This window comes from Dermacentor variabilis, chromosome 5 (genome assembly GCF_050947875.1).
Source record: "Dermacentor variabilis isolate Ectoservices chromosome 5, ASM5094787v1, whole genome shotgun sequence".
Lineage (NCBI taxonomy): Eukaryota > Metazoa > Arthropoda > Arachnida > Ixodida > Ixodidae > Dermacentor > Dermacentor variabilis.
The window spans coordinates 28,793,835-28,816,379 of record NC_134572.1 but is presented as its reverse complement, the minus strand read 5'-3'; the positions used below and the strand labels follow the sequence as shown (position 1 = coordinate 28,816,379).

The 22,545-nt window shown below is 45.1% G+C and overlaps 1 protein-coding gene across 1 annotated transcript in view; it reads left to right on the top strand.

Moving 5' to 3' along the window:
* Positions 1–9,273: 9,273 nt before the first annotated feature.
* The window catches only part of LOC142583472 (acetylcholinesterase-1-like), a 37,626-nt gene continuing 24,354 nt past the window's right edge, over positions 9,274–22,545 (top strand). Inside the window, exon 1 of the mRNA XM_075693960.1 lies at positions 9,274–9,702. Within this exon, the coding sequence (XP_075550075.1) occupies positions 9,274–9,702 (429 nt within the window). The remainder of the gene's footprint in view (positions 9,703–22,545) is intronic.

Here is a 22,545-nt window from a genome sequence, read left to right as displayed (position 1 = left end):
CATTCTTGAGAACGAATAAATTCAGGGAAATATGGCCTAATGAAAACCTACAACAATGCAAAGATGAAGGCTTGCTCACAACAAAGAACGGAGCCCTCGTACCTACTTTTGTGTGTGTTTCCTCGCCTCCTGCGCTTCTCTTTCTGCTTGCATTTTCTTACAAGGACACTGTGCAGATCCCAGGAAGTGCAAGAGTTCGGCGAAAAAGCTTTCTTGGAAACAAAAAGAACCTGCAAATGACAACAGTGCCCTTCACAAAAACAAATATTCTAACATCGTCTTCCGGCAATTGTCTCCGGGGGTCGCAATGTAGAAAGCTTCGGTCAACCGTCATCAATTCTGGGGGAAAGTGTCCTAACCTCCTCCAGCAGATACAGCATACTTTCGCTCAATTTCTTTTTTTGTTTTCTTTTTGTCTTTTTTCATTTCTCGGCGTCAGCACATAGTGCAGGGATGTGCCCAGGATAAGTGTGCGCAGCTGCTTTCTCCTCCTTCAGCTACACATTTTCTTTTAAGCGCCTTCGCAAAGTTGTGACGAGGTCCTTATGCCCTCATACGACCAGTACAAGACAAAAATCCTGTTTCTTTTATTGTTATCCTTCACTTCTTGCTGTGCAAAAATTGTCGTCGTCGTAGTTGTCGTTGTCGTTGTTGTTTTCCGCGCCGTTCAAACCCTTTCATTTGGTTTTATTTAACTCAGTAATAGTTTTCTTCTTTTGTTTTTATCTACAGACATAAATTGCCTCCTGATGCCACAGCAAGCCATAGGCTACTCATATCCTTGGACCTGCGCCCAAGTCTAGAGGTCCTATGTCGCGCTAAAGTGCCCATACTGCCTTGAAAAGAGGTCGCGCCCACTCTTTTTATCTTTTTTTGCTGTTTTATTCTTCCTTTCTTTGAGTACATACTTCTCCCAACCTAAAGGCCGTGTACGACTCGTTTTCGGCTGTATGTGATATCAAGCAAGCACTTCTTCGTATACTCTCTTTTGGACACCGTGTGTGAAGCAGCCACGATGCCTGTTGTTGTTCCATACCGCAAACAAAGTAGAAAACGGCGATGCAAGAAGGGTCGGCTGTGCAGGCGAGCGCCTAATTGCTTTTTCGGCCATGTCCGTCCGGACGCAGCGCTGAGTAGGCTGGACGTGCAGCCAGCGACCTCTGCTGACGTTGGAACCAAAGGGCAAGAGTCGGTGCCACAAAATGTTCGCTTGAATGGCCATCGTCATAGTTAGCCAGTTTTGGTCCAGAAACAACGAAAGTGGTCATTCACGCCCAAGGCGTCAGCACAGTGTTTTGCCAGCACGTTCTGCAAGAAAAAAAAGGAAAATAAAAATCACAGGTCGTTGAGTATTATTGCAAACACACTTTGCCTTCGTATGGTCATATGGCCTAATCCATACGGTTAAGCCGTATACAGTTGACGACATCCGCCACGCGAGTCATTCGCTACAGCTGCAAATTGAAGGTGCTAACTGTAAATTGCGACGCATGGTTTCGAAACAATTTATTTTCAACTATTCTACTAATGTGTTCGTTGTCAACAAGTTTACTTCAATCAGGCATCGCAAGAGCACTAACACTCTTGCGTCAGAGTCTTCATTTGTTCCAGGCACGTACAGTCTTTGTTGATAGTATAAGTGCTATGTTGCCTGCCACCGCCATGCATACTATGTAGGCCGCTTAAAGTTATTTCTGTGGCATGCCGTAAGTATAAACACGCTGGAGTATAAAAAAGAATTTTAGTACTCAACACCCGGAAGTATGAAGGGTCAGTAGAGCCACGGGAACTATATATTTCACGCAGCCGAAGGAAATATGTGAGAAAGGCGCAGAGTACCCGGCATAGTTTCGACAAAGGCTGTACATGGCATGAAAAATAAAGAAAGCCAATTTATCGCGGCTTGACGAAGCTCCTAGCTCCCGAAAAAAGGTCTTGTTGTGGTGTACAGCCAGATGATTCATTCGACAAGTGTATAACAAACCATACTTACAGGTAATACGACTAGAATACGAACAGATTAAGCGTAAATGCAAAATGAACCTAAAAACAGCTTTTGGTAAATAATATTGTATTTAATGCCGAAAATGCAATCGCAGAAAGGTTAGGACATAAATGCAGGAAACAGCTCATCCTGTGTTTATGCCCGCCCCTCTCTGCGATCGTGTTTTTAGCACTAAATCCATTAGGGTGAAAGCTTAAGTGGCTCGTTGTGCAATGACCTTTAAAAAAACGCGGCGTTTAGTCGAGTGATACAGAAAAAGAACCAGGTGACCTTCTCCGAGCGTGCGGCGGGTAGACAGGGAGAACGAGCGGTGCGTCCAGACATAAAAAAAAAAGAAAGGTGTTGCGTCGCGTTGTTGCCGCGCCGGCGGCGGCGGCGGTGATGGTTGTGGCGACAGTCGACTGCGAAGTGAGAGAGATGGCCGTGGAGGCAGTGTTTCCAGGTCGGACAAAGCAGCGTAGCCGAAAGCTACAGAAATTGTAGCCCAAATGTAGCCAAGCACAAGAACAAGCAAAAAAAAAGATGTAGCCAAATATAGTAATTTTTGTTTGCAGTTTTGTCTATTTATGCATTTTCACATTCCACTACGGCGATCTCTTTTTGCACAGCCTGTCGTAACGAAATGTCTGTGACGCCATGACTGTCGACCCTTTACATCAACAACAGCGACATCATGCTTGCACACAGAACCCTTTTTGGTTGGCCCCGGAAACTCAAGTTCCAGCGAATCGTTCTTCTCGAACGTAGGTACGAGCAAAAAAACTTGGAAGACGCTTAAAGGGACTGACAACGGGTGAGGATGTGCTGTGAGACGTTGATGGAAAGGAAATGACAATAATTTATAGTGATAGAATCCAGCATGGATGTTCGCGATTTAAGTAGGCATGATCATTCTAAATTGCCAAATAAGATCTCAGAAACCAGCAAGTGGCGAAAACTGGTGGTGAAATCTCGGTACTTCGGATGTAGTCTATGAGATCCCTCTACGTGAGTCGGTTTTCATTAAGTACAACATTTCTATTGGTTAAAAATTCAGTTGCTATAATATTCGACACATGCGCTTTACTCTATGCTTCGGTAATCAAAAGCGCACGCATGGGTACGGAAACACTCTGAACTGCGTAAAAAAGCGTCGTTTCGTTTTCGATTTGATTGGTTCGTTTGGCTGGTTAAATACCAAAGCGTTTGGACAGGAAACCACGAAAACCCGTAGCTATTATCGCAGAAATAGTTTAACAGGTCGGAAAACATTATTCGCCGGAACATCGACTTGATAAAGAAAATAATATTTTCTCACAGTTACGGCCGCCCTTGTCGTCCGCCTCTCACTAATGCCGGCGTATAATTGCGATCGTGCTCTCCTATCACCATTTTCAACATGCTTCCATAGAACGACTACATCCTGACTCCAGATCGAAATATTGGGATAGTAAATGTTCCACGGTGTTTTCCGCGTTACCACTTCATGGTTAGACACTGACCGGTAAGCTTTCCACTGCATTAAAAAAATAGGTACCATGAAAATTGGTTGTCAGTGCCTATAAGCTCCGCCTTTAAGAGGGGAACACAATAGCATTAAAAGATCCCTGACTGCTTCGCACGCTTCCCAGCAACTGCAGCTTATGTAGCCGTAATGTGTACCTGCAAACGCTGGCGATAAAAGCTATGCACGAAGGCGATCTTTCTGGTGCTTTTCTTTCTTTTCCCCGCACTGCGGGCGCCATCGCTGCCGTGCAAGCGAGCTTCATCTCGATGGTGTTGCAAGGAACCGAGCTGGGCGCGCCGTTTCCTTTAAGACAGACCTCAAACGCCAGCTGGAAAAGGAATTCGCGTTTGAATTCCGCATAACAGGAATGTGTTCTCTCGTATACTCAAATTACAATCCACGCCTATGTGCCAGGCGTAGTTCGGTATAATTTTTCTCATACAGACAACGGCGGTGACACTGTTCACCCACACCGGATATTCTGCGACACGGGGCCCTTAACGTTCTCGCGTTAAAATTCATCTCGCAGGTAAAGGAAGGGAAGGAAGGAAGTAAAATGTGGAGAAGGAAAAAGAAAGGCAGGGAGGTTAACCAGTTTAGCTCAACTGGTTTGCTACCCTACGCATGGGAGCGGGATGGGGGGGGGGATGAAAGATGGGGAGGAGAGAGAGAGAAAGAGCACATAGCGCAGCACACACATCGTCAGTTACAGTCCGTCATACTTGCGTGGTACGTGCCATCACTGTCACAGCCGCTTGTCCAAGCCCGCCTCTTTCAAAAGCCGAAGTAGTCCCTTCGTCGCCTTCAGCTGCGATGTCTTCGGTTGGCGACATGTGAAAAGCGTTTCAACTGACAATGTTCTACTGTCAAGGTGCACCACAAGGGACGCCAGGGACTGTCTCTGAACATTATATTAAGGACAGTCGCACAGAATGTGTTCTAGCGTCTCCTCGCAAGGACAGGCATTGCAGAGAGCGTTGTCGGCCATTCCAATGCGAAATGAGTAAGATTTCATGAATGCCACCCCTAGCCATAAGTGATAAAGCAGAGTGGCTTCTCCCGTGTGTCCATGGCCATGGACACACTGGAGCGTGTCGTCTACCCGTGCTTCTCTTCTTTCATGCCGGCGCCCCGATCGTCCGACCCTATTTTATTGTTCTCGGTTTCTGAGCATAGCAATGTCAGTAGTGTACCGTGAAACACCCTCTACTTCCATGCTCATCCCGATGCCGGCCTGCGTATCCACTGAAACCGATAAGACGTAGAGGATATTATCATATCAGCATGGTGAAGCGCAGTGTAAGTTGAAGTGCTTTAAGGGCATCAAAGATCGAAGCCATCAGCTCAAACACTTGCGCACTGAGGGGACGGGGAGAGGCATTTCGCGTACGCACACACGCATAGCCGCGGTGCCGGTTTAGCCAGCCAAAACATAGCCTAAGAGATTTGTTTCCACTAGATGAGAGCCACCACTGAAGCGTGGATTAGGGCGCCACTTATAAGCCAAACAAAGCCAAGTCGCAAATTTTCAGTAGAACAAATATAGCCACATAGCAAACTCGCCCAAGTAGACGCCGAAAATTTTTCTTCTGCAGCCCAATTTGGATATATAGCCAAACCTGGCAACACTGGATGGAAGACGCTCACCCGGGGCCTACCGGATTGCACGATAGGTTTTGAAAGTACTCTACAGCTGAGGATGCTCACCACGAGAAAAACGAGGTGCGACGTGCGAAGCGGTGAGGGCAGGGCGTTCAACCGTGAGTGCTGTTTTCTCCTCCTGCGAGGATGCAAAGTAATTGTCTTCGGCTTGTGTTACACATTTGTAATACTTACTGGCGACAAGCATGCTGTACCTTTAGGTGGTGCATTAAGTGATCGCACGTGTCGTTGAGGAGGTCGACCTAATACACGACACGTGTACTTCACACTGCGGCTCGTTATGTCTTGCAAGAAGTCTCACCCCTCCGATCGTATAGCTAATGCATTAGCAAGTGTACAGCAGGCTCTCGCCTCCACTTGTTACAGGGGAGTAACATGCTGCTGGACATTTTATTTAAGATGCACCAACTAGCCAACCGCAAGTACAACTATAGGTACTGCTTTTTTGTACATGCGTTTTTTTCCATCAATTTCAAAAAAGAACAGTATTTGAATGGCGCTGTTATTTTTGAAACCTGTACGATTGATCGTCTACCTTCCTAATAGTCAATTAGTGCTTTCGTAGAATATTCGGGCGACCACTGAACTCACTATTGGTTTCTTTTTCCAAAATCACGTGAGCGAAATGTATCCAATTCGCAGCTTACTCGCGTGCAATTACTTTCCCCTCTACCGAGCGAGTAACTTTCCATGCAGCAGCAGAGGAGACAGGGGGCTGTAAACTTTTTCTGGCTTACACCGAGTTCGGGAACTGCAATTACGAAAACGTGCAGCCTCGATGAATGACAGAGAAAAGCAAAATGATCGTGGTTTTATAAATGCATGTTTCTCTTCAGTATAGATTTCTGCGTTCTATCGTTTCACTAAACAGACACCAAAAGCAAGGGCCTTCTGCAAACTGAATTCTCTTTTGTCTGTTTGAGGTGATGCTTCTCTCCATAAATGCAAGCCACCCTTTGATCGATTAATTGATTAAAGGCGGGAGACTAACCAGGTCAAACATTTTAGCTGACGCCCATCCACTTTATTTTCCGGGGGGTAAGAAGCGTGACGCGTGCAATACAGCGAGCTTGTAGGCTCGACAATATACATAGTTTCGCTAGAGAAATATAAAACATCCTGATTAGCGTCAATGTAGCTGAGTGCAACGAGATAACGGAATAGCTTTAACCGAAAGCAGCGGTGTTGATCTTTTTCGGAAATGAACCTTGCTAGAGAATATTGTTGTGATGATTTTGACGGCGAATGACAATTACGAAAGCGGATAAGTGTTCTATTACAGCGCAGCCCACAAGATTTGATGCTGTAGGTATATAGTCGTGAGACATACAGAAGGCAACAGCGATTTCTTTGTTTTTTAACGACGATAACGGTAATGCATGCGTTCACATCTAGGAACTTGATACATAACAATTAGTTTTCCTCTGGAGCATTTAGTGTCATTGAACCCTTTTCTGAAGGGCATGTGTGTTTAGCCGCCACCCGATGTCTGAAAAAAAATATTAATGTGCCCTTGCATACTGTTGACGGCTGTATGTGGAATAAATTATAGTGCTGGCTGCTTTCATTATACTTCTCAAAATACCTATCCTTTTGGAGCTGCCCACTGGCCGCCAAAACGCAGCTACAACTATCCGTGAAGACCAGTAAATTTTTATCCTTGAATTTTGAAGTGACGCAAAATAACATTCCAATGTATGCGCTTATTGATATGTAACAACCAGATAACATGTCTGGTTATTATACTAATGCAGTTTAGTGTTTGGTAGATATCCAGTGGGACGTCACAGATTCCATACTGAAGGTTTTCGCATTAATTTCTACTATTTCGTGTTTAAGGTTGCTTTTGAAATGTGACTGTTTAGTACGCTTACGAAGCCCTGCATTGTAGCGTAAGTGCAGTACTCTTCACCGGCACGCGCCTACAGCATTGGATCAGTTCAGGACGGCATAACGACGCCGGCCTGTGTCGAACGAACCTAGAGAACTGCGTCAATTATTTCGCGGAAAACGTTCGTAGGGTGAACCGGTCTGCTTCATTATTGTTGCAGCAGTAGGTGCTGCCTGAAGACTATTCCAAAAAATATTCCTTGTCGAAAATTCAAGGATGCTGCCGTAGCGTAAGCCTAAACTCAATAATAGTACATTACAGGAGGCTACGTGACACACGTCCTGTCCATAAATTTCGATGGTTCGCTACAGTGATCATGATCCAACAAGATCGGATGAAACCGCCGTTGACGTGCCAAAGATTTGTGGGCAACCACTCCAAACACTACCTTTCCAAGCGAAGCGTTCGGAAGATAAGACTACAGAAATTGAGCTGTAGATTCGAAGCAGAGCTTTCTCTAAATGATTCTCAGAGAAACTCATAAAGAAAAGAAAAGCCTTGGCTCCACTGTTCTAGTTCTGTGCGAGCAGACGCAAAGCTGAAAACTTCGTCTGCGTCAACGCGTGGAAACGCGCGCGATGCGTTTATAGGAGGGTGGGTGCCTCGAACGCCATGCGTTGCCGTTGCATCCGTTCGTGACTAATGGACGGGGACCGCGCGGGAACACCCGGTAAGGCTGCCGCTCGGAGGGAGTGAGACCAGATAGCGGAATCGGGCGGCCGATGTTGGATGTGGCATGGCGCACCGACGCAAGTAAAAAATAACGGCTTGTCGCGGAAACGGGGCTCAAGCCGAGCTCATTGCTGCGCCCTAGCCCGGGCGGGGCGTGTGGGGTTGTCCGCGCTCCGTGACCGGATTCGACTCGCGCCGGGTTTGACACCCGCTCTCGCAGTCAGCATTATTTAAGGGGACGCTATGCGTAATATCAGCCGGGCTCCAGCTCAGGCGAAACGAAGAGGTGCCCTCTTAAGGGAAGCGCAGAAATGGCTAGAATTTGCTGAACTTGAAGCGTCAACTGCTGCTCCTCTGTTTGAATGTTTTCTTTTTCCTTTATGTTTCGGAATTCAGGAACCGGCTTCTCGAAGCTTTAGCGTTCGTTACCATTGTCAGGCCGCCCGTGGATAATTATATGTCCAACATAACTCTTGCATGCCAGCTGGTCTTAGGAATTATGCGGTAATAACTTTTTTGATGAATTTTAACATTGCTTTTTTCGACAAAGGTCTTAAAGCCGAGGAATAAACTTTTATTTTTAAAACAGTATCCCGGGGTAAGCCCCGGTTCTACTCTCGGTGGGAGGTCTCCTCATTCCAGCAACCCTGTGGCCTTCACTGCCTCCTTGGCCCTGGCTTAAAAAAATGTTTTTGATAGAAGCCTCTAAATTTCTTAACTCACTCTACAAGAGCGGAACCATATTCTTACAATATAGTTCAGGTTTAAACACTATATAAGCCACCGAAAATAATGTTTCATTTAATTGCTGAGAAAAAAATACTTTCAACTGCAAGAGTTTTAGGAGCACGGCGATATTTAAAGCATTCTTTTTTCGTATCGCAACCAACGTGTCCTGTCTGAAATTGAAACATACGCCAAATAAATCGTTGAGATGCCGCGACATGCCACACATAAATATTTAGTCGGTGAGAAAAGCCGCGCGAAAATTAAATCTTTTCGCGACTTCCATGCTATTGCAGCCGTACACGAGTATTTCCATGTACGTTCCTTATCTGTTCTCTTTTTTTCTTTCTCCGATTGCACTTATGTTAAACGTCCTTTAGATTTTCTGAAATCATCACAGCACTTATGCGAAGAAAACAGGCAATGACGCCAGAGAAAGCATAAGGGCATCAAAGAGAGAACCGTCGTGAGGCTCGTCGAGGCCTTCACGATCAGCCACGTCGCGTACGTGGCGGCATTCGACAACCAGAATCACTAGAACGAGACTGAGAAAGACAAGGTCGATGCGCTCATTAGAAAATCGTACAGAAAAGAACTGGGTCTCCCGCAATACACAAGAAATGAAAAGCTACGACAACTCGGGCTACAAAACGCGCTCGACCAAATCGCGAAGCACAAAGGATAGCGCAACTCGAAAGACTCTCCGGGACCAAAGCGGACGGAGAAATCATGGAAAAAATCGGCATAAACTACTAACTAATGAAGCGCCCCAAGACGCAGATTCACCCTGACGTCCAAGCGAAAATAAACACGAAAAACATCCCGAAGAACATGCACACCGTGAACAATGTCGAGCGAGGACAATGCCGCTCGAAAACGATCCTCAAAAAACACGCCACGTGGAAGGGGGTGCTCTTCGTAGACGCCGCCCGGTACCCCCGAAACCGGGACGATAATGGTGGTGTCAGCGGTGACGAGGGTGCCTCTCTCTTCGCAATGGCGATAGCAGACACGAGAGGACAGACCGTGACTGCAGACTCCGTAAGGACCAAATTGTCGGAGGCAGCGGAAGAAATGACAATCGCATTGGCTGTAATCAAAGGTCGGCAACAAGACAGGACAATAATCAGCAACTCCAAAACTGTCATTAGCAACTTCACAAAGGCGTGGGTCTCTACCAAGGAGGCGAAAATCCTGAACCACAGGGCAGAAGACTTCAAGAACGGCAAAATCGCACCCAAGTACTTCAAGTGGATCCCGGTACATATGGGAGAAGCAACTACAGAATGCCCCTCCCAACCTCAACGACAAGGCCCACCGAGCCGCGCGAGAACTAACCCACCACGGCTCGGACAGTGAGGGCCCAGCAGCCCGCACCCCCCGCGGAGAGGGGGAGGAGTGCGGCGAAGGCAGTGGAGAACACGAAGGAGGCGACAACGACGAAGCAGCGATAGGACAAGGACAGACTGGTCCCGTACCAAGACATACTGGCACACTATACGAAACAAAGAGAAGCATACCCACAACCACACAAACAACTCGACAGGTCTCAAGAAACAGACTGGAGTAGGTTGCAAACCAGAACATTCCGAAACCCAGCACACTTAAACAGAGTAAATTCCAGATAATATCCAGACGCGAGCTGCACGCTCTGCGAGCACGAAAACGCAGACATGGCACACATATGAAAATGCACAGAGATCAGAGCAATATACGTAGAGGGCAACATAGAACCGAACCTTCTCGAGGAGCGATGACCAAGCGCTCTGACTAGCTCGGATCTACACGACCAACTATATATGGGCAATCCAGCTGGCTCGGGCAGCGGTGAAAAGGCTACGCCTCACCGCAACAAATGCCCGGATGGCCTGAGCGTGGAATTGCAACCTCGCAGGTGCTTTTCTCAATAAAGTTTTTTCCGTCCGTCCACAGGAGAAATTATTAACTCTTAAGTTTTAACTGCAATACACAATAATAATGAGAAGGTAAAAGTGGACGAAAAGAGAAGTTGCAGCAGGTTGGAACCAAACCCACGCCTTCCGCACGGCACTTTCTGTGCATGCATTACCAAATAAGCTGCTGCTGCGGCAGCCATCTTCCCATCCACTTTTCTTGGTGTTTGTGCGGAAAGTTCTCTTTTCATTTGCTTTTATTCCCGTTAACGTGATTTTATATTCCAACTGAACGAAACATTTAATTTCCCCTATGCTTTTTTGGCTTGATTGCCTGTTTTCTTCGCATGATTGTAACTAACAAAAAAGGACTTCAAATTTCCTTGTTCTCCAAGCTAACTACAACATTTTATGTTATTCTGCTGTCTTTCATATTCAACCATTCTCACAAACCAAGCACCGTCTGAGTGAGTTAGCGCACTGGACAAATGGCAAAATTTTCAAAATTTCCAGTCTAAACTTCCCGCAAAGTGCGTGTTCACATGCATTCGCCAGCGAAGTGCGAAAAAAGAAGGAAAAGATTGGGCAAGAGTAAGATCTTACGCAGAGTGCCTAATGCGTTTCCTGGTGAGAATATATGGCTCGCGCTCCCAGACCACGTTTAACTCTCCGGCACGAGCAAAATGCAAAAAAAGGTCTCAGTGGTGACGCAAACGGAAATAATACAAGCCATGTGCTTTTAGTCTTCGACGTCTCACACTGGTAAAAATATAAGCACTCAAGGATGAAATCTGCTCAAGAGGCGTAAGAATTACTTGAAGCCGGTTTACGCAAAGACAAAGTATCGCGAAGAAGAGAAGAAAAAAGCGAAAGTGGAAAATAGTGCAGAGCTACATAGAGAATGGGCGATATAATTGGTCTCTGGAGCAAACGGCGCCTTAAAGACGTTGCCTTTTCTGTGCCGTACCGCACTCATTATGATCGTGATAGTTTTGTTTTTATTAGTATATGTTTTTGTGGGCCTCCTGTAAGGCATTTTGAATGAGATAAGAAACGTCCCTGGGAGTTCAAAGAAAGCTCTTACGGTTTAGCAACGCTCTTTGTAACGGTCTTCTGGCCTCCTTAATTTATTGTATCTGACATCACCCACGCAGAGTGATGACGTATTCATTTTTATTGCTTTTATTTTTTTTAGTAGCACAGCTCTTGGGTGAAATTAATCTTGTCTCTGAGAAGCAAGACGTGTTATTCTCTAAAAAACGTGCCTGTATAGTTGGTTCATTTAACAAGGACTCTGAAAATTTGCTGTCAATAAAACTACAATTAAATTCCATTATTTCTGGTCGCACCATTACCAATACATACATATACAGAGCACCAAGCTGCGGTTAGATGGTTTGTGTGCAGTTGTCAGGAGTCACTCTGCAATTCAAACTTCTTTCGGGATATTTTCAGACATTTAATTAATTGTCGATACCCTTAAAGGCAAAACAACGCATAGCGGTTTCCCTTGCATCAAATCATTTTGTCATCGCCAGCATTTGGATGGCCCTTCCCAACACTTGTGATAGCGAGCAGTGTGAAAACCCTAAGGTAGTCCGGCAATAGCCGATAGTCGCGAAGGGCTGGGGTGTAAGAGAACTTTCGCCACTATGGGTCCTGAAAATCTCATGCAGGAAAGTTCGGAGCACTAGACGTTCTTGTCAAATTACTGAACTTGTAGTATTATTGCTTCTGAACACGATGTGAATTACTTCTCCATTATTCAGTGTGTGCTTAACGATCTTCGATACCATGCTTGAAGCCTGACGCTGCTGTTTTATTTTTATTTTATTTTTTTTAATGTAGACGTGACATGTGCTATCATGGGCATGAGAAATATGACGCGTTCGCTTTAATACAAACACCCGTATCCAGAAGATTCTTCCTTTCTTTCTCTTTCTTTCCCTGTTTTTTTTTCTGTTTACTGCACCTGCATGTACTATAGTTAAAATAATGTGTGCGCGCCTTCTTTCCAAATAAGCTGCGTAAGTGGCCTATGGGACTTATTGGCAATATGTTAACTCTTTGTAGTCTGTGGGCTGGTTTGTCCATATCCCGGCACATCTGAGAACCTTTGAGAAGCAATTTACAAGCTGCGAAGAACGGTGCATCAAGCGCATAGTGTTTAGCCAATCACACCAATGTTGCTGATCTGGCCCAGTAATCACAAAAAGAGAACTGTTCGCAAGAAAAGATGCCAGCCCAGGATAACATTTGGTATATCATTAGCGAAAGCTGCCGGCGAATGGCAGAAAAAAAAACGTTTACGACCGGAAAGCTTTGTGAATTTGGCCCTTATTCACGTGTTCCCAAAACGTCACTCACGTAAATGCCGCTCTTTATAACAGCGATCACAAACATGACTGCAGGCTGGCCCTCGAACGCTGGCCTTTAGTCCGTTCGCCCTTAACTTTAGTGATATTTATACGATTACTTCGGCTTTCTTGGTACCAGGGTCGTGTTTAGATGGTGTTTATAGTATTATAATGTGAGAACAGTACCACCGCCGGGTTGCCTATAGCTGAAAAAAAGGGCGAGGTGGTTTCAATCTGCGGTCCGCCAAGGTTCGTAGCAAGATTTTGTTTTACTTGCTGTAAGTGAGCAAATATAAACGCAGGACATATTTACAAGAAAACCAGTAGTCGTTGTGAAGACTTCGTTTCAAAAGAATATTTACTTGATCAGGCGTGCCATGTTTCTTGACAAACGAAGTTCAGGCAAGGGTGTATTTTGAATAGTCAGAGTTTCTTTTACGTCGCTTCGTAAGTGACTACGCTTGCCAATCACCCAAATGCACTATATTTGACCAGGGAGCCTCAGTGACGCCCCACGCTTTTAGTTGTAGCAAATAGCATAAAACTTTTAATGCAAGAAATAAAGAACACCAAACCTCCGACTGAAAGGAAGCTTCGTCTTCATTTTCTTTTTGAATCCACCCATCCCACTCTACGGAGCCATACTTCTGGCTCCAATGTTCAATAATCGCCCTAAAATGTTCGTTTCAACGTGGCTCTTCAAGGCGCAGACGTGAGTCACTCATCGACCTCCCTGCAAGCGCCGAAAATGAATATATATATATATATATATATATATATATATATATATACACACACACACACACACACATATATATATATATATATATATATATATATATATATATATATATATATATATATATATATATATATATATATATATATGTATATATAAGAACCATGAACCTTTCTTTTTTATGCTTTTCACATCATAGCAAAGTGGCTGATCGGGCGTGCATGCGTGTGTGTGGGGGGGAAGGGGTTCTGCGGGCGTCACCGAGTGTGCGCACATACCACATGTGCAGTAGCTAAAACATGCGATAAGAGCGGGGAAACAAAAGGTTGCGGTTTTAAATGGAGAAGCACGACGAAAATATAAAAGGAAAGGGGGAAAGCAGCATTGTCGCTGAGAATTTGTGAGAAGCTGATGCCAAGACACGCCATAAACAATGGGGACGTAACGAAAGCTCGCGATAAGGAAAAAAAAAGAAAGCGCAACTCTGAAACGCTCCATCGCTTCACTGGTTTTGCGCCTCTCCGCAGCCCTCGATCGCTTCCACAAGAGCACGCTTCCGCGCGCAGCTCGCGTGTCGCACATCCTCTGTATGCTCCTTAGCGTGCTGTGGATACATATCGTGACATTGTAATTGGCGATTGCTGAGGGAGTATCTTCCTTGTAACTTCTTGTAGTGGCCTAGCTGCTGCTTTAGTGTTTCTGCCGCATCGCGCAGCCAAGAAAGGAAATTCCGTACAGTAGAGCGTATTTCTAAACCAAATGCATGCTTTTGCCAAATTAATTGCTAAAGCAAATCTTCCCTCGCCAGAGGGAAGAGACCTGGAAACGTTCGCATTGACTTTGGAGCGTTGGACACGATTGCTTTGCTTTTCCCAATGACACCATTTTTTTGCTCAAACGCTATTCACTAAGGTGAAGCTGATGATCTCCGTGCATTTTATCAAGAACAGCAGCACCACACGCCATATAAACAGCAAGTATCCCTGCCACAAAGCTGCTGTGCTGCGACGTTGTCGCCACACCGACTCCATGCTGAGGCAGCCAGTTATGTTTCCTGCAGCGCCTCTTCTACACTGCTCTTTGTGTGCTGCACTACTGGCAGGGAATCAGCACCTCTATTCACGAGGAGTTCTTACGCTACGACTGTTCGTAAGAGTGGATGCCACCCTAACGGGATGCTGCGCGTATAATTATTGAATGTGAATGGTCCTTGGCAAAGGGCACTTACGAATAAAAAGTTTTGCGGACTTGGCCCCTGGGTCGCATTTTAGCCGCCGTGTTGCCAATATAAACCCTTTTGCCAGTCCGGCCGCAGTTCATTAGTTTGTAGCGTATCTTAGTTTTTACGCTTGTTTATCGTTTGAGTTTGTAAGAGTCCGGCAAATACAAACGTGCACGAAAATTAAACGTTCCGATCATGAGATTGAAGCGGTTTAATTGGTGAGCAAATGTTTCGCACATCTAGTAAGCCTATGTATGACAAGCAATTCGCTCCACTCATTACTTATTCGTTGCGCACTTTCCACTACCATAGAAAGACAGCGAATGCCAACAAATCGATCTCTCTTTTACACTGTGTGGATAGTGTCACGCTTTCATAGTGCCACCGTCACTGCCCCATTCTGGCTCTTTCGATTTCTGTTTTCGTAACGCGACGGAGTGGTACTGCAGTTAGAAACGGTAACTTACCTGATTGATATCGTTCTCTCAGACGCTGCCACAGATAACTTCGAACAGGTGCCGAATCAGTTTGTGAAGAAAGCGAGCAGGAAAAGACCGATGCCGCTGTATATCTAAAATAAGTACTAAAGGAAATTATTTGAAAAGAACCGTCTGCAATCATTGTATCTTACCGGGGCTAACATAGGGGGCAGAAACGTGAAGGGTAAGAAAGAACTGAGGTTTTTAGCACATGAAAAGGGACGAGAGACAGAGGCAAGACGTGAACACAGTCTTGCCTCTGTCTCTCGTCCCTTTTCGTGCGCTAAAAACCTCAGTTATGGAATACCAACACGCCCTAACCTACGCTCTTTAAGAAAGAAGCTTGGGAACAAGTTAAGAACCCCGCAAAGAGTGATGGAACGAAAAATGTTAGGCGTGACATTAAGGGCGGGAAGAGAACGGTGTGGATGGGAATGGAGAGCGAATGGGGATAGCCGATATTCTAGTTGACATTAACATTTAAAATGTCAAAAAATGGAGCTGCGTGGGCCATGTAATGCGTGGGTAGATAACTAGTCGACCATTATAGTTACAGAACGGGTGCCAAGGGAACAGACGTGCAATTAAGGATGGCAGAAAATTAGGTGGGTTGGCGAAATTAGGAAATTCGCAGGAGCACGTTGAAATCAGCTAGCGCAAGGCAGGGATAAATGGAGATCGTTGGAAGAGGCGTTCATCGTGCAGTGCACAATAAAAATGGCTGATGATTAAAGGAAAGTACTAAGTTGAGCTAGATAGAAAGATTAGGCTTCTGTAATAACAAATTCATAATTAATAGGGAGAACGCAGTTTTTTAAGCGATAACATGACAAAAAGGAGAAATTGGACTGGCGCCCCTTGTTGTCAATTATGGTACCTCTCACTTGACATCAGCACTGGCTTATTCATTGACAGTGTCATATAAAAATGTCACGTGGAGAGTGCCTGAACTCGTCCATTTTGGCGTGGGCCATTCAAGTTGGGGAGCGGCAGTGGGACCTTCGGCGACAATTTTCTACGCAAAGGAATAATATATTGGCATGCAGAAAAGGATGATAGACTTTTAGGTGAATAATCTATCTATTTGTCCTAATATTTTTCTTTAGTGTCCCTTTAAGCACGTAGGGACCTTCGGTAATCACACATCCATACGCTAGTCATTGTGGCCATACTACGGACAAGACCCACTCTATACGCATACGCTTTCGTTCTTTTTACAAGACTACACCATCTAATTTTTTCAGAAGGGAGGTCTACAATTGCAAACATAAGCATAGAGCCATTCTTCGAAGTGCAATGACTCCGTCCTCTATTACGCAAGCTCCAATTACCTTTACACCAGTGACACTGTAACGAAATGGACAAATATAGTATTTGATTTATTAACTGCTTCATCAAACCACATATGTTCCAAGATGTGCGTTGGATTTATTTTTTATGTATTTATTTATATATTTTTTTGCTTTAGGCTATGCCAAGTTGGGGAGAGAACCCTGTACGAGGCGTGAAACAATAGTGGCATTGATGAACGCCTCTGAAGTAATCTAAATAATGCATAATACGCTTTAACTGATGTATAAAATCCCGCAGTTACGTTGTCATGGTACGGCCAGTATATGCTAATTGAGGGCAAGTTTGCATTAAAAGCCCTCTTTTATAAAGACTATCCACTTTAGGTTCTTTGTCATTTTTGCTGAAGCTGCGGTCTAGTTACACGAGCGCCAGTAGTTCAACCCTCGCCACTGGGCTCACTAAACAACGCTGGCGTGGCAACCTTATAATTCAGGTATTGTGGGAATAGAAGTGAACAGCAGACCCATGTTCTCTATGTCATCGATTAGGAAGAAATTGGTAGCAGAAAGTACAACGCCGTCTTTCCGGAAAGGCGCGGGCCTTAATTCTTTTCATTCTCGGCTCTCTTTGTGCACGTAACTACGCCTATTATTTGGAAAGAGCATCAAGAGTCAGATATTTCTTTAATGTCTTACCGATACAAGAAACTAAACAGGCGAAACAGATTTTTTTAAATAGGTGTGGATAAGGAAGGGGACGAACAGACGAGGATACTATTCAACCACAGGAAGCGAATTTAGTTGAGCCCAGTGAGAGTAGCTTAGCAGACAAAGTTGGCAGAATAGGGGTACAGGCATTCTTCTGCCCAACCTTCTTCATCCCAGCGTGCATGCCGATAGGCCGTCGGCACTACTTACAAAGAACGTACCGGCGTAGCAAAACAGGACAATCATAATAAATGCAGTGCTATATTGCAGGACACATTCTTCGATTGTGCGCCTATTCAGAAGACGCGCCGTGCGTTTTCAATAGCTCTAAAATGTGCTATTTTCTCCCTTCTTTCTTCTTTCCACCACGGAGAAACTTCCACTTCTTTCTTCTTTCCACAATCGCTACCTATCATGTTTTTGCTTAAACGATGCGTTCTTTTCTTTCTTTTCCCCGTAGTTCTCTTCCCCAAGCTTCACGGGTAGGCCATAGTATTGCCACGTTAGCAGGCTTTCCGCACCTTATTCGTTGTCATTCAAGCGCGATTCAATATTGACGGGTTGATTCTCTTCTCGCAGGATTTTTTTTTTTTTTGCAACGGTTCCTTTAAGGGAATACGGGCTCATTTAAAATTCAAGCGCAGCTAAATAAATGTTCTGCAAAAGAAGTTATACCTATCAATCAGAACAAAGCAACTGAATAACAGTGTTCAGTTCACGTTCATCTTCCAAAGAGAACATAAGCTTTTGAAACGGGCATACCCGGTCAAAACGCTTTCGGACAACTTGGTGTAAGGCGAAGATAATGCTATAAGGGGCTTCAGCAAGGGGCGAATTATGATTTTCTTATTGAAATTTACGTGAAACTCACAAATAAGCTCGCTAAGAAATTGCTTAACCGACTGCAGAGAAATGTAATGTTTCTGTGAAGAGTCCCCAGGAAAGATTTAGTTTGTTTTCATTATATTGGGAACGTGCCACACGTATTCTTTGTTTAGTTCACAGTGGTATATGACAAAGAAGTTTTGTCGGCTGCAGACGTTCTAATAAACTAGCCTGCCTAATATCAATGTGTGTTTTCATTTGAGCATTTTCTCAGATGAAGATTTCATGCTTTTCTTTTCTTAACAGCAGCTTTATAAAAACTATAAAGCAGTAGTGGGACAATGCGCTCTTTGTCACTTGCAAGTTGACTTGCGCGCTCCGCAATGGCTATAGCAGTTACAACATTCTTCTGTGAGTGCAAGGTCGCTGGTTCAACTACAGAGCGTAACGGACGCACTTTTTAACCTGTATCGTACAATATCAGCTCTGAGATGGCACGAACTGACACGGAGATGGTCCATATTCACAAAAACGTTCGTATGCTAAAACATTTCGTAACAGCATATTCCAGCCCATACGGACGCTGGGCTATTATTAGTGAAGGTAGCCAATCGATGGATCGACATACAAATGAGAAAACTTGGGAATTCTGCCACAGTTCTGTGCGTTTTGCACGTGAACAGCACGGAAAACTCAACTATCGTGGCATTATTGCAATTCATGAGGGAAAAGGAAACAAGGGCAAATTAAGTAATATAAAAGCAGTTTACCAACATAGGCTTCTTGGTGTTTGGGAATTTGACGTCAGGGGCGTTGTCACCAATGCTTTTTCCTTGATAAGAACTGCGTCACTTAGCGGTTGCCTTCGCAAACAGGCTTACTTTCTCGACTGTGCAGTGTACGCTCTTGTATATGAAAGACTCTATTGCAGAAAACTGCGTTGTTACTGCGGCGCCAGTAGACAAATCTATGAAACTTCTCTCTCGTAGGAACACCTCACGATATTATTAATGCCCTTCACAACCTTTATACACCACGTTCCACACTCCTATGAGCCTAATTTGCAATGGCGGCATGCTCAATAGATGCGCACGGAAATATTATGTAAACAAATATTTGTAACTCCAAAATACGCACTTACAGGAAGCATCAGTATAGAAGCTGTAGGATTTGTTGCGCACGAGCACACGGAAGTGCGCGATGTTGAACGCTGATTCAAGGCTTGTCCATTATAAGATAGCAGCGCTCTCGTTTGCAGCCCTTTTAGCCCCACTCGCAGCATGTATCACGTCTTAGTTAAGCCAACAGACCCCCTAATCAACTTCGGCGGCGCTCCTTTCTGAAATAGCTGCCTACAAGTTCATAGCGACATAGATCGGTCGAGTGGAAGGCTCCTCTTTCAGAATGCACAACCTTTGCAGGAATGTGTGGGAGAGCCGACAGCTGCTCCTGCAGGCCCTTTGAAGCTTCGCGACTCATATGCGCTTCAGATTGGGTTTATAATCACACCGTGTAAAAGCTGTCTTTTACATGGTGCCGGAGCGCAACGTTAGACTCCTCAAATACTTGAGGGTTAATTTTCTTGTAATTTGGCAGTTTCGCCCGAAGGGCGATGTACTGGCAGCGATAGCAAGGTCTAGCGTTTCGCTTTGACTCTTGAAACAGTACAGTCGGCGCCACCCTTGTGTAGAGCGCGGGAACGGCGGCCTCCGTGGCCCTCAGGAGCCAGCCAGCGACGTCTAACGGTAGCTGCCGGGCCCAAACGTGCCCAAGAGCTACCATTAGATGTCGTGCCCAGCAGCTCGCGATCCATTGGCATTGGCGTTCCAGTTACTTGTGTGCTTCAGTGCATGAAACGACATTTGTTAACAAATGAACTGGAACGCCAATGCATTTCTCCGCAATGTTCCGGAATTTATATCTCGAAAGTGGTGTCATATTGGAAATTCGTTCCAAATGGATGCGCCTTGCGAACTCCACGGCTAGAATTTGTAATTTGCAATATGGGGCATAATGGAATTAGTTAAAACTTAGTTAGTGAATTTTTTAACTAGTCAATTTTGCATCTCAAATTTTTGTGCAAGTACTGTCCGCCGCTTCAAGTAGACCAGCTCATGAAGTACAATTGTGATATCTGCCACAGGGCAACCTTTAAAGATTTTGGAAAGTGTCCGTTGAAACATCCCGTATGTATGTATATATATATATATATATATATATATATATATATATATATATATATATATAGTGCAGCTGCCGGTTGCCTTCTCTGAACCTGCCTCATTGCTGCACTTAGCACTGTGGTGAGCAAACGTGGTTTACGTCATAGATCCGGGCTCTCAATGGGGCGGGACATAATTCTCACGCATTTTTTATTCTTGAATTTGCCGCTCAATCGTCATTGAATTCTTTTACGGTCAAACGCACTCCGCGTCTTTGAATACCATCTAACCTGACGTGCGGGAACGTACCGCGCATGCGCTGTCGAGCGATACAACTTGATAACGGTGCTAGCAACGGCAACGGTGGCACCAAAGGCGTTTTTTGCGCTCCTATCCGTGCATTCTCTATCGGCATCACACTTGGCTGTTTCGCTTGAAGAGTGAGTGAGTTAGAAATTTATTTAGGCCCTGAGGGGAAAGAAAATCAAGCCGGCGGCTCCACCCAGGTCGGGGCCGGTAGACAGAGTCCTTCGGCGACGGTCCGGGCCCTCTGGACAGTCTTGAGCTGAGCGATGAGCTCTGTGCTTCTAAGCGCTGAGTCCCAGGAAGGCTGGTCGGGAAAGTCCGTGCTCGCGTTGGCAGGGCGCAGCCAGAGCATGTGTTCGAAGTTGTTGTATTCGTGGCCGCAGTGTGGGCATTCAGTAGGAAGGTCAGGATTGATCCTGCTTAGTGTTGTTGGTGTGATGTATGTCCTAGTCTGCAACTGTCTGTAAGTGATGGCCTTCGCTTGTGGCCACGGGTTGAAGAATAAAGCAATGAAAGTGATAGAAAGGTTTAGCGTTGCTCTAGCATAGTGTTCCGAAATAACCGGTGGCCACATGTTATCGCGGTGCAGCACGTTGGGCAACATTTGTTGTGCAGCGTAAACAGCGTGCTGGCACTGGTACGATGAGGAGTGCCGCGAACGGCATTGTAGATGTCGCAACTCGGCGATGCACGAGACTAATGGAAGACCGTCGACTTCGTAGTATAACGTTGGTTGGTATAGCTTGAACTTTGCCGTCTAATTTCCGCTCAGGACACTGTACACAGTCGTACAGCAGGTACGTCACTGTTTCTGCTCACAACACTCAAGCCAGCAGCGGAAGGTGCAATCCTGCCCTGGCTCAGCCAATTGGGCAGACGTTGGCGGTGCGTGCACTTTGCTTCGTCATTTTTTTTTGTCAAACTAACTATGTGTCTGTGGCACGCCGCTGGAGACCTTCTAACCCCTCGTGCGTGAGCCACACATCCGCCGTCGGTACCATCACAGCAGGGCGGCAATGACGACAATGACGAAAGCGCGCCATGAGCGTCGGTGTATAATTCCTATCGCTATGAAAGGGGATCACATATGCTCGGTATGCTTAAGAAACGAGCCACGCGATTGGGTTACCACCCGATGCGTTCGTCGGTGGTTGCATAAGTTTGACGTCAGGAAATTGGAATAAAAACGGATTGGAATATATTTTTACCTTATAGGGCCCCAGGGGTAGAAGCAGGACTCGATGGCAACCAAAGACCAGTGGGACGTCTCGCACTGGGCGCTCACGGGAAGACTAAAAATGACACTGTGCAGGGTGATATGGGCTGGACAAGTTTTGAAATGAGGGAAGCTCACCGTAATATTGGTTGTGAAGAACGACTGAGGAATATGGAAGAAATTAAATCGGCTGGAAGAGTTTTCAGGTACTTTTACAGGTAAAACATTGATTCACAGTGGAGGAAAAGATCTAGGAAGCTTACCAGCAAGTATGCGTCCTGTAGGGTAGGCAACACAGTAACAAAGAACGTCGACCGGAAAGTCAGAGAGGCTGAAATAATGTCATGGGTGGCCGCAATAGAAAAGAAACCTGCTATGAGTAACTACTTAAGAGGAAATAACGAAATCAGGAAAAAAAAAATTGATAACTCAAAGGGAAGCTCATTACTTTTCGAAGCGAGATCAGTATGCCTTAGAACACGCGCTTACAAAGCGATATACGAGAAGGAAGAAGCATGTACTTGCTGCGATAGAGCTAGGGAAACGGTGAAGCATGTTTTATTAGAATGTGAAGCCCAGCGGTCGATTTAGGCACCTCTGGCCTCCTTGAAGTCCTTGCGATCAGCGAGATCAAGGGGACAGTAAACATATGTCCGCAATAGAGATTAGTAAGAGGCAATTGAAAGATAGGTGGAAGAAAAGTACAGAAAAGGCGTACAAAGAAAAAGACGTGCAAAAACAAAGTTCCCAATATGGGTTCAGGAAGTTTGGTTCTGGGAATTTGTCGTGCGTTCTTTTTTTCCGTCTCTTTTTTTTTTAACATAGGACATTAGGCAATATGATAACGAGAGCTTGGTGGCGCATTCCACCACCCTGTTACAAAGGAGACGCTCACAGCATCCATC